This window comes from Podarcis gaigeae (assembly GCF_964106915.1).
Source record: "Podarcis gaigeae genome assembly, chromosome: 3".
Taxonomy (NCBI): domain Eukaryota; kingdom Metazoa; phylum Chordata; class Lepidosauria; order Squamata; family Lacertidae; genus Podarcis; species Podarcis gaigeae.
The window spans coordinates 68,582,029-68,601,728 of NC_139680.1; the positions used below are offsets into that span (position 1 = coordinate 68,582,029).

A 19,700-nucleotide genomic window follows, 5' to 3' on the forward strand; every position below is an offset into this window, starting at 1 on the left:
GGACAAGAGCTGTTTACAGCATTATTATTATTATTATTATTATTATTATTATTATTATTATTATTACATTGGTGACACTGTGGTCTAAACCCTGAGCCTCGCTAATCAGAAGGCTGGCAGTTTGAATCTGCGTGATGGGGTGAGCTCCTGTTGCTCTATCCCAGCTTCTGACACCCTAGCAGTTCAAAAGCATACTAGTGCAAGTAGATAAATTGGTACTGCTGTGGCTGAAAAGTAAATGGTGTTTCTATGCGCTCTGGCTTCCGTCACAGTGTTCCATTGCGCCAGTAGTGGTTTAGACATGCTGTCCACATGACCCAGAAAGCTGTCTGTGGCTTGAAGCAAGATGAGTGCCACACCCCATGGTTGCCTTTGACTGGACTTTACCTTTACCTTTTGCCTATAATTACAAAAATAAATAGTAAAAACTACAGACAAAAATCCCAAAGTGTGTACACACACACACACACAGAGAGAGAGAGAGAGAGAGAATGCTTTTTTCTGAGGGGATGCCGTGGTATGCATACCCCTAAACATTTTGTGAATCTAAATTTGGCCTCATTGAGGGGCAGTGTTTCAATATGAGTAGTAAAATGAGAGTACCCCTAAATATTTTGTATTGAAAAAAGCACTGTGTGTGTGTGTGTGTGTGTGTGTGTGTGTGTGTGTGCGCGCGCGCGCGTGTGTGTGTGTGTGTGTTTTACAACAGTTCCCACCCAACCCCACTCCCCAAAAAGATAAGCAGAAAATTACAATCCCAAAGCCTGAGTGGATGTTTTTACCTGGTGTCTAAAAAAGATAGTGATGGTGCTAGGCATGCCTCCCTGGGGAGAGCTTTCCATAAACAGGAAGCTTAACACCTGAAATTGGGCTCTCCAGCTAGTTGGAAACTATTGTTGTACATGTCCAGCCAGAGACATCCACCAGCAGCCGCTCGGCTGCATTCTGCACTAGTTACAACTTCAAAACCATGTTCAATGGCAGCTCTATAAAGAGTGCATTGCAACAGTTCAATCTGGAAGTTACCAGAGGTCGGCTCACTATTATCAAGGTAGCCCTGGCCAGGTAGGGCCAGAGCTGGCAAACCAGCCATAAGTGGAAATAGACACTACTAGCCACTGACTCCACCTGGGCTTCAAGTGACAATGATGAATCACTGTGTACCCCCAAGCTACAAGCCTGTCCCTTCCAGGGAAGTGCGAATCAATCACAGCTTCAAAAATGTGTGTGTGTGCATATAACTTGAAAGATGGAAGTTAATGTTTCTAACCACACAAGTAGGTCTAATCACCAGACATTGTTGCCACCGGAAAACTCTGATACCTGTCTGGAAAGAATTGTCATTATAGGTAACACAAGACAACTGTTCATACTTTCTCCTTTGGGACTACTCAGTAAGCAGATTTAATTATTTGGTAACTTGCCTTTAAAAAAAAATCATCTATATTTTTATTCATGATACAGCAACCTTTAAGAGTGCTAGAATATGCTTCAAATGGACAAATGTTTGAGCTGTCAAAGATATCAGGTTTCTTGAACAGCATGCAGAATAAATTATTATAATAGGTCTATACAGTTTGTTTATCTTTTCTATGTTAATGGAATGAATTGTTTAAAATGTTCTCATAAGATCTTTGAGATAAGGTTTCTTTTATTTATTACAATTTATATAATGACTGTAAAAACAACCACCTCAAAGCGGTTTGCAAAAACAAACAAACCTGAATAATTCTGAATATATGGGGGTATCTCGCTTTTCATGTGCCATATTTGTTTGTCTATTTCAGATTGCACAGAAGCTGAGGCAGGCTCTCAGTCGCTTTCCAATGATGTAGATACAGAGACAGATAATGAAGAACTCCAAAGTGCTTTTCTGATTTTTGGTGGGGCAGTGCAAATAAGTTAAGTCTTCACCATCCAAAAAGCCTTTTTTAAAAGAAATAAAATGCAAAAGAAAGTGAAAACTTCAGGAGTTTACTTTGTTAACCTAAATGCCTTGGATATTTATGTATATTTTTATCCTATATGCTTTCCCCTCCTACTCACTATCTTAGTAGAACTGGAAAATGCCCTATATTAGGGAAGGGTAATCTATGGCTCTCCAGTTGGAGCTAGCTCCCATCCTCATTGACCATTGCCTTGGTTCCAGGGCTTTGGGAGTTGGAATTCAATTACATCTGGAGGGCCATGGGCTCCCCTACTCTGCTCTATGATAGGGCTTCAAATTGCCAAATGGTTTGTTGCCAAGGGTTACATACTCTATAAGAGTATTCTGTGTCACCTAATTAGATTTTTAAAAATACTTTATCCTGATTGCTGAAATGCTTTCTAGCATATACTTTTTTTGTTACGAGCCTGCTGTTGAAAGCAGTTTAGCTTCCCTCTCCTGTAACAATGGTATACAAAATCTGAAATAAAGTTGCTGGCGCATATGAGAATCTTTTAATATCCTGTCCTTGAACCACAGATGCCTCAAAACTTGAGGGCTAGATTATTTTTTTCTTCCTGTCTATATGAGAAAGAAAAAGAGCTGAACCTAAAGACAGCCATTCCAAACATCTGGAAGATATTGTTCCATCCAGTAATTCTGAGCCATGCACTTTGGTTAACTACCCACTCGTCATGGCTGTGTGTTTGGAGCCTTTTTGCTCTGTCCTTACCAAGTGTGTAGCATCAATAGTGTCTCATGTCCCATCACCACTGCCATTATAGAAAATGTTTCAAGGTCACTGCCAGATTCTGGGTGCTTATATAATAGCATGATACTACATTTTTGATCCACTTTAAAACGATCCCATAATGGCCAAAATTCATTATTTTTTACCTCTGGAAAACAGACCATTTATTCAGGTGTTGAATACAACATGGGCTTATAAAACAAGTATCTACTTCAAAATGCAACTATGCTTGAAATGTTATGTTCAGGCCACTGGTGTTAAAACAGCTTTTGCATACAAACAGTGGGCAATAAAGGCTTAAAGGTGTGTTGCCACAAATTTTCTCACTGTACCACACACAACTTCCATTAGAATTAGTCTTCACTGCATAAATAAACATTATTTTATCTACCAAGTCATTCTAAGAGAGTAGTACTCCCTATATGTTCTGTTGACTTGTGCGCTGTTGTCATTTTGTGTGTGTTAGAGTAATAAAGAATCTCTGTCTGCCATGATAATATAATGCTGTTCCCCGCCCCCGCCCCCAAAAAACACAAAATCCTAGAAGGTAAACATGGCTCAATCCTCTCTATTGTCAGGTGTTTAATTATTTTTCTACATTTTTTTTGTTTTCCTATTAATTTAGTTTGTCTTCCAGAATTCCATAAAGTGTTATGATACAGCCATTCAGATATGTACAAATTGTAAAGAATGTGTATAAATGTTTTATGCCAAATGTAATGAGATCTATCTTGCATGTAGAAACAATTTATGAAGTTACTGCAAAGTGTATAGTAAATTCTAAGGCACTTTTTCACAGCACCACTTTTCCAGCATTTGTATATTTACTTTTTGTGTCAATCTTTGTTACTGGTTCGCTGAGGATTTCTTTTTACCAAACTTTAAATTGATCCTGATGACAGAAGTTGCAGACTTACCATCTTTAACAGACAAACTGGAACAGAAGAGATGGTTTCAGTGTGGAAAAGCCATGTATGTAGCAAGACCATTTGAAAAGGCAGATCTGTAACTTCCCAGCAAATTAAGTCTTTAAATTGATAATAAATATTTATACATAAAAGAAACTTTGTGCCCCCCACCATTATTTTGCTACTCTATAATAACAGGTGTTTACAGGTACCACCACATCTGTACTTTTCACCAAGGACACATCTCCTATTTTATTTTAGGATGCAGTTTTTGAACCAAAGTTGCAATGTTCTCCTGGCAGTAAGAGGCTTCTTTTAAGTGCTTGAAATCTACAAAGCTTCTGCACAAATATCATCTAGTTACCGTATTACATCCTGAAAGAGCTTAAAGTTGCCTTGAATCTTGGTAGTGTGAAACCTTATGTACAAACATCATCTCCAGATTTCCTTATATATCTCATAAGAAATATATTTAGGGGCATATATCTGCTTCTACACAAAAACTCCAGTAATATATAGTAACTTTTGGTCTTTTTTATTATTAAAGATTTTCTTGATTTACAAAAGTGTAACTTTTTGTCTTTTTAGGAGAGTTGTGTTTAAACTCCACCCTCCATATCTAGGCTAGGTACTGCTCAAAGTTAGCCAGAGCAGAGGCATGACTGGAAATCATTTTTAGCAGTCTGTTATGAAATTTAGCTTGGGGGCTACTTTCTAATATTGCACTTCTGCCATTATTAAAAATGGCAGCAATGATAAATGAGATGAATAAATGTTGACATTTCAGCAACTGAAGTTGATTTTAATTTTGTTAAACAATCATGAGTAGCTATTGCAACAAAACTTCTTTTTTAGTTTTGGTTTTAAACTATGTAGATTATGCCAACCTGCAGGTAACAAAATGACAAAATTTTGCTGCATAATGTCTCATTGTTTGGTAGCCCTCAGCCTTAAAATTAAAAACAAAACCCATAATTTCTGAGCATTTTTGCAATAATAAGAGTACTTATTTCAAGGTTGAAAATTTTATCATTTGTATCTGCAACTCAGCTTTAATAGTATTAACAAAAAGCAAAAACTTAAGGAACACTCTTAAGTTAAATAAACCACTACAACTCACACTTGAAGCCAAGTTTGTTGACACAGCTTACACTGGATATTCTTAATACAGGTATTTTTTTGTATCACTTCAATTGGCTCTTTAAAGAATATTTGGTTGCTACTGTTGATTAATTTATAACTCATTAGCTTTAATTGTGCAGTTCTCTAATGTATTTCCTGTAGTATAGATAATTATGCATTTCCCTTCATAGCATCTGAGATATCTCCCTGCACTTTGAGACTAGCTGCATTAAAAGAAAGGAAACACACTATGCTGAGAGGCAAACGCATATTAACCAAGAAAATTTCCATCTATATCAACTTTTTTTAACCTCTTGGGACTGCTGTTTGTCAGTTAATTTTCAAACTGTTAAACATTTCAGCCAAGGTACCTAAAAGTTAGCATACCTATCCATACATTAACTTATGGTAACCAGATTTTTTTTCAATGAATCTGGGGACCCTTTTTTTTTTTTTTTTTTGGAAGCTGAGTAGCAACAGGGAGTCAGTAGTTGGGATGGTGAGGCAAAATACCCTGGGCCCAAGCACACATCCATATTGTACAGTGGTACCTTGGGTTAAGTACCGTATTTTTCGCTCTATAGGGTGCACCAGACCATAGGGCGCACCTAGTTTGGGGGGGGGAATAAAGGGGGGGAATTATCCAGCTGGCTGTCTTGGCTTCCTCTTTAGCTTTGCACAACCTCTTCAGCCGGGAGAGGATGCGCAGGGCTTTGGCAGAAGCCAAGACAGCGAGCGGGATCCATCCCGCTCGCTGTCTTGGCTTCCTTTTTAGCTACGGGGCTGGGGAAGCCTGAGCTTCCCCCGACCCCAGCCCCCAGAACGGGTCCGGGATCGGGGACGAGGTTGCACGCAACCTCGCCTTCGCTCCCGGACCTTGCTGCTATCCGCAAGCCTTCTGAGCCCGGCGGGAACTCCTGCCACGCTCCGAAGGCTTGCAGATAGCTTCAGCAAAAGCCTGCATTCGCTCCATAGGACGCACACACATTTCCCCTTCATTTTTGGAGGGGGAAAAGTGCGTCCTATAGAGCGAAAAATACGGTACTTAATTCGTTCCAGAGGTCCATTCTTAACCTGAAACTGTTCTTAACCTGAAGCACCACTCTAGCTAATGGGGCCTCCTGCTGCCGCCGCGCCGCAAGAACACAATTTCTGTTCTCATCCTGAAGCAAAGTTCTTAACCTGAAGCACTATTTCTGGGTTAGCGGAGTCTGTAACCTGAAGCGTATGTAACCCGAAATGATGTGTTGTGCACAAAATAGCGGGCACCACGGCAGCGAGCAGCCCATGAAGGCAGCCAGAGCCAACTGCGCTACTAGGCTGGCTCCGGGCTGCTGAGGCTGCTGCCACCACATTTCCCGGGGACAGATTTGCAAATCTGGGGACATTCCAGGGACGGAATTTGTCTGGGGACAGATTTGCAAATCTGGGGACTGTCCCTGGGAACGTCTGGTAATCCTGCTTCAACTAAAACAATTTCCCCTTTTCTCTTCAAAGCAGGACTGCTTTGTGGCTGCCTCAACAGTTGACGCTGTAGGGAGGCAGCTGCATCAAGCATCTAGCTTAGTAAAATAATAATTGCTGGCTGCTGCCCTGCTTAGCACACTCTCTGCAATCCAGCAAAAGTGGCTTAACAAAAAGTCAATTTAAATCCTGCTCTCAAGTGAAAAACAAATAAGGGAGATAGATAAGTTCACAATACTTAAGTGTGTGGGGGGAGTGATTTCCCAAAGGAAAGCATTTACCCACACCTTGTCCCATGGGGCACTCATCTTTTTGAGCATCAATTCATGCCCATGTATATAGTGAGATTTCTTATTTTTCCATGATAGTTGTTGTGCGTCTTATGCTTCACTTTCTAGAACAGGATCTGTTGAAAAGAGAGATTTGACCTGGGCTGCAGGAAGATCAGAGTAAATTAAACATATGACCATCTTGCAATGGCACTGCCCTGATTAACAACCATCTTGAAAGTCCTTTTAATTACTCCCACTGCTTAGACCCACTGGGATAGCTCAGTTGGTAGAGTATGAGACTCTTAATCTCAGGGTCATGGGTTTGAGCAGCATGTTGGGTTAAAAAGATTCCTGCATGGCAGGGGGTTGGGCTAGATGATCCTTGTGGTCCCTTCCAACTCTACAGTTATATGATTTTATCTTTTATTTTATTTTTTAAAAAAAGAAAAATGTAAGCACTGTTACTTGAATGGATCCTCAATCTTTCTAAATGTTTTTACCCTAGATGTGAGGGTGATTCCCCCTGTGAAAGGACTCCTGCAATGATAGGAGGCATTTTCAACATGCAGTCTGTATTCCATGGAGCAATGTAGGCTCATGCACTGAGTGTGTGCTGTCCCAAGAGACTGTTTCACTTTTCTTTGAATAGGTTTTCTGCTATATTGCAAACCATTTGCAGTTTGTCAAGGAGTTTCGGGTGGGGAGCAACCATTTGATAGAAATAACTATATCTCTCTTGGGCTCACCTTGGAGAAGCTAGTTACAGGTGGGTAGCCGTGTTGGTCTGCCGTAGTCAAAATTTAAAAATTCCTTCCAGTAGCACCTTAGAGACCAATAAGTTTGTTATTGGTATGAGCTTTTGTGTGCATGTATCTGAAGAAGTATGCATGCACACGAAAGCTCATACCAATAGACTTGGAGAAGCTAGTTTAACTGTTCTTTAGATCCTGGCCAAAATATCAACAACTCAGAAGACTAATAGAGTCAACATCTCATTGTTAAACTCAATGGCTCCAAATTTAGAGGGGTCATGTACTGTACTGTGAGCAGGAGCAGTTGTCAGCCAGGTATTTGTGATGCAGCCTTAGGTGTCATTTGTTACTATGTGGATTTAGGACTCTAGCATTTAACTTTTTATAAAGAGCTTGAAAGGACCCATCTCAAATTTGGCAAATATAAAATAAAATATATACTTAATATACCAAAAACTCTTGCTCAGTGCATTTCCCTACAGTGAACCTGGACTTTCTAAAAGGTACCGTAATAAACTTGATCCTTAATGTACTTGGTACATGGGGCTATACAGTGGTGCCTCGCAAGACGAAATTAATCCGTTCCGCGAGTCTCTTCGTCTTGCGGTTTTTTCGTCTTGCGAAGCATGGCTATTAGCGGCTTAGCGGCTATTAAGGGCTTAGCGGCTATTAACGGCTTAGTGGCTTTAAGAAAAAGGAAACAAACTCACAAGAACTTGCAAGACTTTTCGTCTTGCGAAGCAAGCCCATAGGGAAATTCGTCTTGCGGAACGACTAAAAAAACGGAAAACTCTTTCGTCTTGCGCGTTTTTCGTCTTGCGAGGCATTCGTCTTGCGAGGTACCACTGTGCATACCTCTTTTTTCAATATACTCATGCATACGTAGTACGTATTAGTTTGGACGTGCCTAATTTTCTTATTTGAATGCATGCACACAATGATCATAGGAAAGATAACATCAACAAAGTCAACATTAAAAATGCAAGATTCTATTCATAGGGTTGTTTGGGTGGTTTTGGTTTTTTTTTTAACTTTAGAGGTACTTTAATAGCTATCATTAATAGAGTTTAATTGAAACTCAGTGGGTGATTTCTCTGCTGATTGCTTGTTCATGCTGAGAGGAGGATACAACTCAATGGGATTTAAATAAATTGTTATTAATGGGAACAATTCATTAACTGAACAAGAAAGCTTCATTCTCACCACCTCCTGTTTGACGGATACAATTTCCCCCAGTACTTCTACAGATGTGATTTTGCTTCTCCTTCTATTATCTTTAATACACGCACTTAGCACATTTTTCAAAAGTCAGATGAACTTATAAAACATGTTAAGAAACCACAATAGACATGTTAAAAAACATGTTAAGAGTCTGATGACGTTTTGAACCAAGAAGTTATTGATTCATAGTTTAGCCTCTAAGCCACTATACTATACCAGCTCTTTTTGGAGAGTCAAAACAAAATAAGACTACAAAAAATATGGTTGTCTGTTCACTCTCTCTGCCTAAATAAATATGGTCTAGCTAAAATTTACTCATCTGCAAATAGTTTTGGGATGAAAGGAGTCAAGCTTTTAAACAGCTGCTGCTAAAAACAGACTTTTAATAGGAAAGGTTTTGCATCTGTCATGGCAAGTCTGTTTTTGCTAAGAGATTCTACGTTTTAAAAGTACAGAGGTAAGATCTAAGAATACGGTATATAAAGGATGCAGAGAGTTTTTCTCTTTGGGGGGAGGGGGGAGCCCTGCATTTCTTCCAAATACCAAATAGAATTATTCCAACCCTAGGTTAGGCTTGGAAGATGACTGTGGGCTGGAATAAACTAAACAGCAGGAGTCCTGCTAGTGCAGGACTTGGCCCCTTTGGAGTTGGCTCCTGTGAGGTCGACCAATCATGTTTTAATGCCAAATCGCCACCTAAACCTATATTCTAATTGGCCTTGATAATCTGTTTCATCCAATAGCACCCTGGTGAAACCACCATCACCTCTCAAGGACCTTGCCAAAAGGGGGTGTTGGCAAGTAGCTGATAATTGTTACAATCTCCCAGGTGTGGTCTCAGAACCATCTACTTCAGAGTGGCAAGAACCATTTCCTCTGCCAGTGCAGCATTTATAACCTTCTGGAGCCATTGAGCTCACTTTGGCTCCAGTAACCAAGTTGAGTAATGGTTGAGAGCATATGTTACTGGAAAAACCTCTCCAGGCACCTTGGCTACATCCTCAGGTTGCAGCAAATGGAACTGGAACTGCATTAATGATGATATCTAGGTCAGAGCACATATGAGCAACACTGCCTTCTAAGTGCTTAGAAAATATGTCACAGTAGGCCTTAGATGACTCACCACTTAGCTTGCTTTTTTAACCCCAGGTGACATACTTCCTTCTTCCTGTATCTACTGAAATAAGGTCGTTCTGCCCTTTCATGACCTTGCTGCCCCAGCACATCTTTATCTTTGTCATTCTCCAGAGGAAAGGCAGGATACATAAATAAATATGAAGCTGCCTTCATCTAGCCTAGCATTGTCGACTCCCACGTGGCAGTGACTATTAAGATCTCAGAAAGACATATTTCCCAGTAGTTTTGCTGCCCAAGATCCTTTAACTTAGGGTTGCCATATGTCTGGAATTTACCAGACATAACCGGGATTCAACCACTTGTAACAGCACCTGGGCAGAAATCGATTTAATGTCCAGGAAAATTCAGACGTATGACAACCCATTTCGGAAGTTTATATTCTGGAAAATTTTCTTTAAAATAGCTCAAAAACTTACTTTTCTTAAAATAGATTTTGCAAAACTTAAAAAATCTCATCAACTTTTGTGTCCAGATTTTTCACTTTTTGAAATATGGCAACCTTATTTAACTGGAGAATGATCCTGGAACCTTGCGTGTGCAAACCATGTGCTCTGTCAATGAGTGCTGGCCATTCCCTTCCACATCTGAGAGCTGGTCACATTTAGCTTGGCCTTTGATAGACAACAGGCACCTCAGATATATATCCCCTACTGAAAAGTATGTGGCATTGCATGTGTGACAGTGAGAAACACTTAAAATAGTTTGTAAAAATAAACCAAATACAAGAATGGGTGGTCTCTTCGACATTCGATAATTATGAAGCAAAGATTACAGTTTGCAAAAGACCAATGTTCAGAAAGTGATTCAAACACAAACCACATATTACAGCTAGGGGAAAAATAGTTTACAATGTGAAAGAAGCAGGGAGGGTAGAATTTCTTGATAAATGAGCTAAACAGATCCCCTTTCTCACACACACCCAAAAAATTCTCAAAACACAGACTTCTTTCTACATTCTGTCAAGTTTATGCACCACTGCAGCCAGGTTTTAAACATAACCATTGCAGCTATGTGGGTACATTGTCCTAAACCCAAAGCCCTGGGATATTCAGGATACAATGCTACCCTGTGGCATCTCAAAAAAGAAGATTCTCCTCCCCGCCCCCCGCCCCCAGTCTTTTGTTTAGAGAACAGACACAAACGTTTCTCAACTGGCTAATCTCTGGAAGATGTTTTGCCAGTGACCCACTAGGGTTGGGAGTTAGGACACATAGGCAGGGTAGCAGGGACAGCTCTATAGGGTTGCAGGGTTGGGTGTTTTTGAAGAACACAATGGGTGCCTAGAGAAGGAAAAGGAAAAGGAAGTGGAGCCACCCAACTGCTTACCTAGGAAGCTTCAAAGTTTATTTGGCTCAAGGCTAGCCAAGGAACATACAGGCTTTTTGATGTGAGGGATCAAGTCCTAAGGGGTAGGGGGTAGGAATAACTATCATGCCAGGAAAAGGAGGACTTTGCCAGAGAATGTAAAGGAACATACAAGTAAAGAGGCCACAAGTGTAGTCTCACAAGGGCAACAACTGGTACCTCATTGAATGTACAAATCCTTCAGGTGGAAGTCACCTTGGCTATGGAGAGTCAGCAACATTAATGGCTTGGGACTCAAGTGCCTGGAAGATGATTGGCTGCCTTCTCTACTACCTTCCAGGCTGAAATTTGCAACCAGGGAGAGAAGCCTGTCTTATGGTTCTACTACCAGCAATAACATGAAGAATGGGGATCTGGGACAGACCATTGTCAGCATCACTGCCCAAGGGAAATCAGGCAGTCCCCATTCAGGAAACATGTGAAGACTTCCTTATTTACCCAGATTATTTTGCCAATAATTTTATGAATTTTTTTTTATACGGCTGGTTTTAACTGCTGTCTGTAATATATTATAATGTTTTGAGTTTGTTTGTGTAACTTTATTGTTATGAGCCATCCTGGACTCCCCTTGGGGCGGAAGAATGCGTTATAAGGACAGGTTGGAGACAGTGATGCTTCTGAATACCAGTTGCTGGAAGCCACAGGAGGGGAGAGTGCTTGTGTGCTCAGGTCCTGCTTGCCAGTTTCCCACAGGCATGTGTGTGGCCACAGAGAGAACAGGATGTTAGACTAGACAGGCTTGATCCAGCAGGCTCTTCTTGTGTTACTATGAAATAAGTAAACAAAAAAGAAAAAGAGGGACGGGAAGTGATCTCTGTGGACACTCCACAGAACATCTCTCTTCTCACACAGCCAACAGGGAATTGACAGTCATGCCATGCTGCTTTTGTCCTCTACCATGGAGTGTGAACTCCTTTTGCATGTTTATGTGTGGAGTCATGAGGCACAGGCCATTTCAATAGTTCTGAGAAGACAAATGTACACATAACACGAAGCCATAGTACTTTGGCCCTATCCTGCATGCCTTATATTCTGAGTTGTGGCGTCCCTATTTGGGGCTTGTATACTGGTGCTGGTGTGTTGCAACTGGCTGTAATTGTTGGCCATAATACTAAGAGAACAAGGGAGAAGTTAATGGTGAGCTCTGGCACCTCTTTTTCTAGAAAAATGCTCCATTCACTGCTGTGTGATCAGAGCTAAGCTCACAGCTATCCATTTCCAAGTTTAGGCTGCCATCTCCTTTCTTTTGTCCCCCTCTCACCACAAAACACTTGTCCATGATCCAACACTACATATAAACCATCATAGCTTCAATTTGTTAACTCCTACTGAGGGATTAACAACCCATCATCCCTTACTATTAGCAAGCAAACAGATGGTAAATGGCAGCTGTAACAGTATGGTGTGAAATGGTCCCGACTGAAGGCATTCCCCCCCCCACCCCATTTTCTTCTACCAATAAAAGAGTTGGATTGAAAACTGGGCTGGACCTGATATGGACAAGACACCACCACTAGAACAGCCCAAATGAAATTATATTATACAGTTTGACTGTAAAGCTGTACAAATCTACACTCTGAACCCAGCAGCACTATATGTATAAATATTGCTGAACAAAAATTAATAAAATGTGGAAATTTATACCTCTTTCATGAGTTCAGTACAGAGTGTGCAAGAGAGGAAGCACATCTAATTACCCCAACGTCTAACACCTACTGAAGCACAAAGTTAGGGCATGGTGGTCAAACGCTCTGATTTCTCTGTTTGGTTGAGATTTGAAACTGGGAATAGCAGGCTCCATTACTAGATTTCTGTGTGAACCTTTCGATCCTAGTGTACATGCGGGAGTCTTTCCTGTGTCTACTGAACATGTAGGGAACTTCTGCATCCAGCCCTATATGCATATACTCTCCAGCCCTATGCATGAAAGAAATTCAACACTTGGTTCATCACAACAAAAAGTGAACAGCTGGTGAGCAGAGCTAAAGTATTTCACTGGGGCAGGAAGTGAGGAAGAATGCAGGGAGGGGGGGGGACTGTAGAAATTCTGGCTGATGGCCAATCCAGCTGCCTTGTGTCCCCTCCCTTTCAGCCTCTCGCTTTGCCAGCATCTGCCTGTCTCTCTGACTCTCTCTGCTTGGAGAGAAAAGAGCACCGCAGTTGCCTCTCCTCTTGGGGGAGCCAGTGTGATAATCTTGCAGCTCTCTGGGAAGGGAAACAGGGCGGGGACACAGCGCCTCTCACCTGTCCCCCGAGGAGGAGAAAGAGGCGGAGACTCGAGGAACTTGAACTCGTCCAGAAAGTTTACGCAGGAAAAAGAAAAGGAAAAAAAAAGGGAGGAGAGAGAGAAAGAGAGCGGCGTGGAAGAAAGAAGACGACGACGTCGCCGCCGCCCTGGGCGGTAGCGGGAAACAGGGAGGGATTTTCCAACAAGGAAACAGAAAGTCCGGAAATTGGGCAAGAACAACTTGCGCGAAGGGGGGGACGTTTTTCCAATGCCCCCCCCTTCTCTCTTTGCAGAAAAAAAGAGCATTTTGACCTCTCTTCCTTTCCTGCACCGCCGGCCGGAGGCTTGTGCCTAGAAACTTGCTTGACTTACACAAAGAGGAGCCTCAGCTGCGACTTGTCTTCAGAAGATGCTCAGGGCGCGCGAAGGAGGCAGCTAAGTACTTTCCAGCCTCCCACGAGGCGGACAACTTTCCAGTCGAGGGAACACCTCAGCGGCGTGGGGGGGTGTTTATATTTTTTTTATTTTTTAATATTTTGTTTGGAGATACCCGTCTCCTCTTCTTTCAACGTCTCCTTTCAAAGTTGTCTTAATTATTTAAAAGCACACACCACCACCGGGAAGCTATTGCTCCGTTTTCATTTGGAACGAACTTCTGGCAGCTGAGAAGTTGTGGGGAGAAAATTCCCTCACGCCGCCCAGTTTCTCGTGACTGTTTTCTGGGGCGTGTGTGTCTTGTTTCAGAGGAGGAGGCCTTCTTTCCCACCCGGCTGCCCTGGTGTGACTGACTTTCCCCTTCCTCTCCCTCCTTCCCCCTCCATGGAAAGCGGCTGCCATGGCTCTGAGCAAAGGGCTGAGGGTGTTGTGGAAGCAGGAACCCACGGCGAGCGCCCTGCTGGAGGCGCGCGGCCGCCAGGACTGCCTGCTGCTGGAAGCCGGCACGATGGCCACCCTCAGTAAGTGCCTCGCGCCCAAGTGGGTGGGGCGGGGAGAGGGTGAGGGGTGGGCGGCCTTGCTACTCTTGGAGCCCCCCACCCACCGGGTTGGAGGTGGCGCTGCCAGTCCAACATCCAGCCATAAAGACAGCGGAACCTCCCTCGCCGTTTGCCTCCTGCCCCCTGCCTGCAACTGGCATTCCGAGAGCTACACCACTCCTGAGCTTGGAGGCTCTGTAGGGCAGCCTCTGCAACCTGGCACCTTCCAGATGTCTCTGGACTCCAGCTTCTATCAGCCCCAGCCGGAGTTCCCAGTGCTCTCAGGAATGATGGGAGTTGGAGGCCCAAACCTCTGGACGGCTTGCTAGGCAGCTGTTCAGGTTACTATGGCAAATCCCTTGGAGAAAGGGGAAAAACAGCCTTTTGAAGCCCTTTAGGTCTAAGGCTATCGCTGCATCTTGTTGCCATGGGTTCCATAAATTAATCAACCCCTTGTTTATGTGGTGTTTTGGGTGCTGGTACAGGAGGAGACAGAGATGTGAATTGGATATTGTAAGAGGGAGGACTGTGTTTTGTCTGCAGACTTTCAGCTGTGTTCTATGGCTGTAGCCAACTTTCAAAAAGGAGAGGGAAATGCAGCCTCTTTTTCCAAACTGCAATGACTCCACCCCTTATCACCATCCACGGTTGAATTCCCTGCTAAAAGGCTACAGAAGTAATGGCCTAACTCAGTGGTTCCCAAACTTTTTTTCCCCATGGAAAATTGCTGAGGGTCTTTGCAGAGCACTTCATGGTTTTTTTGCCCACTTGTAGCAGATGCTGCATGATTTTTTAATTGTATTTTATTGCTTTTTTATTTCTTCTATATTTTAAGTTGTTATATTTCATAACAGTCAGATTGTAAAGCAGTAAAATACGAGATATGAAATAAAAGAAGCAATTAGAATGCAATCAAGACTCAATATATTTAATGTGATGGATGTGCTGACTCCTGCCCCCCACCACAAATCTACAGACATGCCGTGGACCACCTGAATTCAGCTGCCAGGCCACTGGTGTCCATGGACCATAGTTGGAAATGCTTGGCCTAACTAAAGTCACGTGTTGTCTATCTGCAGCCAGGAGCTTGACAACTCTACCCCTCAGTTTTACAGTTCTGGGCCAGGAACAAAAACAGGGAGGTCTATTGAATCAGTTTTGGGAAATTGTATGTGGCTAATGGACTGCAGTAAAGAAAACCTGATTGAGATATTTGCAAAGCATTTATAAGTGAAAAATGAAATGGTCAACATGTCACACAAATGTGAGCTTGATGGCCTATTTATTTTATCAAGAAAACAAATTATTTATGTGTACTTTAAAGATTAATATTGGATTAGTATTTTAAGATACTCTCTCTGTCCCTTTTCTATTCTTCCATGAATCTGTTCTGCTTCACTTGTGACTTCTTGAAGGGATGCAATCCCATCTACTATGTATCATTGATATTATCTGTCCTGGGCCATTGGAGTTCAGTGGGCCATACGTACGTATCTAGAAAATGTCTATCTCAGGGTAATGTTAGTTACAAAAAACTTGCATACTGCAGGACTTGCGCACTTTGAGAATAGGGGAGGGGAATTTGTAGAGCAATCCTAACCATACAATGCTGGTAGCTGGTGTGTAAGTGTTAGGATGGTGCACAATCACCTCCCCATTCGTCTCTGTCAGCCAAGAAGAGCTCCAGTGACAGGGGGAAGCCCTAGCTCTGCTGAAGCAGGTGGCATGTCATCAGTGGAAAGACATGAAAGTAAAAATTTGGGAGAAGGGTGCTGGAGCTGTAGGGGCCTGATTCTTAGAACGAGCAACTAAAATAGTTGCTCTTACCCTCCTCTTTGGTTGGTAGGAGCTGACAGGACTCAGATGTACTGAAGGATCTGCTTGCTGCTTGCCTTCCTGGCCCCTCATTAGGATTACTGTACTCAGCTCTAACAGTACAATTCTGTGCATGTCTGATGAGATGTAAGCCACCTTGGCTGTGAGTCTTGGGAGAACTGCTCCTTGCCTTGCAGGCCCTTTTCCACCTGCCTTGGGTGGGCAGGGTCCTGACAGACTCCAGCTGCAAAAGCTGAGGCTGTTGAACAGGTTGGTGTATTGCTTAGGGGGTTTTTTTGTTGTTGCGGGTGGGGTTGTTGCTGTTATCAATATTTATTTTTGTACCTTTTTTATTAGATCTGGTTATGTTTTAATGTGTAAATTGTTCAGTTTGGTTGGGTACTTTTTGATGTGTGTTATTTATTGTTTATGACTATTTTTGTTATACAGTGGAACCTCAGATGTCGAATGTAACCTGTTCTGGAAGACCGTTCGACTTCCAAAACACTCAACAACCGAGGTGCAAAATTAAATTGAGAAATGCACTTCGGAAGCCATTCAACTTCTGAGGTGCATTTGAAAATAAAAGCAATTATTTCCAGGTTTTGGGCATTAGAAAATCTAAACGTTCTGCTTCCGAGGTGCTCGAAAACCGAGGTTCCACTGTATTTGTAATTATGTATTTTTTTTCTCATATTGTAAGCCACCTTGAGCATGGTTTTATCTATGGGAAAGGGTAAAGGTAAAGGGACCCCTGACCATTAGGTCCAGTCATGACCGACTCTGGGGTTGCGGCGCTCATCTCGCTTTACTGGCTGAGGGAGCCGGCATACAGCTTCCGGGTCATGTGGTCAGCAGGACTATGCCGCTTCTGGCGAACCAGAGCAGCGTACGGAAACGCCGTTTACCTCCCGCTGGAGTGGTACCTATTGATCTACTTGCACTTTGACGTGCTTTCGAACTGCTAGGTTGGCAGGAGCAGGGACCGAGCATCAGGAGCTCACCCCGTCGCAGGGATCGAACCGCCGACCTTCTATGGGAAGGTGGCATACAAATAAAATGATGTACGTAAGCCCTGCTGAGTTCAGTTGGACTTCTCCCATGTAAACTTGTATAAGATCTGTATTATATGACATGGTATTATAGACTATTAAGAAGAAAATAAAATGCAATGCAAAGTACCTGTGAAAAATGAAGGGTTTTGCCAATGGTTCTGTTAGCATAACTGCTAGTGGAGGGGAACAGGTCTTCTAGAATTTTTAACCTCCTGACATAATACATACCAACCCAGGGGCAGGATTGTGAATGATTGTGGCCACAGCCTGCTCCTTAGAGAAGCCAGCCTAAGATTGAGAAAACTTGAATAGTGCCCTGCATTACATTGCATACCCATCAGTATCAGCCTCATTCATCTTAACTGCAATAATATTATTTTACAAACCCAAGTATTATTATTTTTTAAACATTTGCTACGTTTAAAGTGTAGTTGCTTTGCAATCTTCTAAAGGCTCAATGATATCTGAATGTTGTGGGTTTCTGTTGTTGCTTCCAGAACATTAAGCATATGTTACTAATTAGGGACAAACCTTGGTATAAAGGCTTTGTTTTCTGTAATAACCAAAGTGTGTGTATTCTGAACAATACAGTATCTCTACATGCATAACCTTACATGATCTATAGGGTTACAATGAAGAAAAAAACATTACATGGATGGATATCATCCTCATATTTGTCATTCCAAAATATCATAAACAGTGAACAATAACCAACATGCTGTTTAAAGCTTATTTCTACTTGCTGATTGAAAGAAGGGAATGAACTCTTTGGTTTCAACCCTCTTTTCTCTTAGGAGGCATGATTATGACAAAGTCCAAACATTGCTTGCATTCTTCAACACTTGCCTACGTCTTTAAATGTCATTACTTTATTTTTACAGTTTTACTGTAGTCTATTACTACAGTAATTCCTTTGTCTACTTAAGCATCTCCTGATCCAGGGACACCATTGTACTTTCATTGGGAGATAAAGATGTGAAGATTTGCACAGGGAATGGCCCTGTTATTTCTTTCTCTCCTACAAGTGAGAAAGCTCTAGAATCACAGCAGGATTCCCAGTTGCACGCATAGAGAATTATCTGCAATTAAACCTACCTTAAAGTGTATTGGATAATGACTAAAATATATTGATAGTACTGTATGGAAGAACATATCCAAGATGTAGGGACACATTCCACTGCACACATGTTTATTGGGCCAGGTTAGAAGGTTGATGCAAAATTGTTAATCTCTGAAATGTATTATTAGCACTGTATGTAAGTTTGTAGTCAAGTTGCTCAACACATAAGATAAGTCTTCTTAGGGAGACATCTCTTTCTAGCCCTTGCAGAGCATATATATCACACCCCAACTTCTCCTACTCAGTGCAGTGTAAGAGGTTGTGAAAGAAGCCAAATGGCCTGATCCTGTGCATATTTACTATGGAGTAAGTCTCACTGATTTTGTTGCAACTTACCTCTGAGTAACCATGAGTAGACTTGGGCTGTAAAAGTATTGTGGCATCTAGGAGACTTAATTTTATCATGAGTTATTGTGCTTTAGCACAAACCATAGGCTTAAAGAAAAGTAAATCTCGCCAGTTTCTGTTGGCTTGCTGTATTATCAAAGGATTAAAAATAAATAAGAATTGTTGTCTTTTATTGTGCAATTCCCTTAGCGCCCGAAGAAAAGGAAGAAATTAAAGGGCAATATGAGAAGCTCATGGATGCTTATGGGTGCTTAGGAGAACTCCAGTTAAGATCTGGTAAGTACTTTAATGTCATTTTTAGAATAATAAGTTGAACAATGTGCCCTTCAGTCCAACACAATGAAGTGAAACTATTCTTTGGTTAACCTTCAAGGACTAATTCTTTAAAATGAGTTGTGGTAATCATTGGATTTAAGGACAATTATTAAACAATGGCTTATTGCAGGGTTTCTCTTAAAAAAAAACAACTTTGCATTTACTAATAATAGCTTCTGGTTTTAACTTGAAAACAGCTTCTGTTTCTTTTTACCAAATTTGTTGTGCTCCTTGTTGGCCTTGGGTAGCTGTCCCATAAAATGCAATCCTACACAAGAGCTTCTTCCTTAGTAAATATGTTTAAGATTACAGCATCAGTGGGTGAGTACTAAGTTTTAATTGACTTAAAGGTAAAGGTAAAGGTACCGGTACCCCTGCCCGTACGGGCCAGTCGTGTCTGACTCTGGGGTTGCGCGCCTATCTCGCTTAAGAGGCCAGGGGCCAGTGCTGTCCGAAGACACTTCCGGGTCACGTGGCCAGCGTGACAAGTTGTATCTGGCGAGCCAGCGCAGCACACAGAAACGCCGTTTACCTTCCCACTAGTAAGCGGTCCCTTTTTATCTACTTGCACTTTGACGTGCTTTTGAACTGCTAGGTTGGCAGGCGCTGGGACCGAGCAGCGGGAGCGCACCCCGCCGCGGGGATTCGAACCGCCAACCTGACGATCGGCAAGTCCTAGCTGCTGAGGTTTTACCCACAGCACCACCCGCGTCCCATTAATTGACTTACCTATCAGTAAATGCTTAGGATCATGAGTAGGTTTGCCTTCTCCTATCCTCCATCTCCTGTCCTGCCTTTGTGTTTTGTTTTTTTAATCTGTTGGGGAAATGATGCTCAATAGGTGAAAGATCTCAAATTGCATTGCTGCAGCCACAGAAAAATGATACCCTATGAGCCGCTCCCTTACAAGTAACTATAAAAGACAGA

The 19,700-nt window shown here is 42.1% G+C and overlaps 2 protein-coding genes and 1 long non-coding RNA gene across 8 annotated transcripts in view; 2 read left to right on the forward strand and 1 right to left on the reverse strand.

The window, feature by feature from the left end:
* The window catches only part of SNX9 (sorting nexin 9), a 43,928-nt gene extending 40,186 nt beyond the window's left edge, over positions 1–3,742 (forward strand). For all 4 annotated transcript variants that reach the window (XM_083732464.1, XM_083732466.1, XM_083732465.1 and 1 more), the window contains one exon: positions 1,788–3,742. In XM_083732464.1, coding sequence (XP_083588590.1) covers positions 1,788–1,835 — 48 coding nt within the window. In that variant the 3' untranslated portion in view covers positions 1,836–3,742. The remainder of the gene's footprint in view (positions 1–1,787) is intronic.
* Positions 1–19,700, reverse strand: part of LOC310841673 — a 129,106-nt gene that overhangs the window by 71,438 nt on the left and 37,968 nt on the right. The window lies entirely within an intron of this gene.
* The window catches only part of SYNJ2 (synaptojanin 2), a 55,086-nt gene continuing 48,391 nt past the window's right edge, over positions 13,006–19,700 (forward strand). Inside the window, exons 1-2 of one of the 3 annotated variants that reach the window (XM_083732155.1) lie at positions 13,006–14,102; positions 18,648–18,734. In XM_083732155.1, coding sequence (XP_083588281.1) covers positions 13,982–14,102; positions 18,648–18,734 — 208 coding nt within the window. In that variant the 5' untranslated portion in view covers positions 13,006–13,981. The remainder of the gene's footprint in view (positions 14,103–18,647; positions 18,735–19,700) is intronic. The other 2 variants (XM_083732154.1, XR_014562478.1) reach the window with 2 other exon arrangements.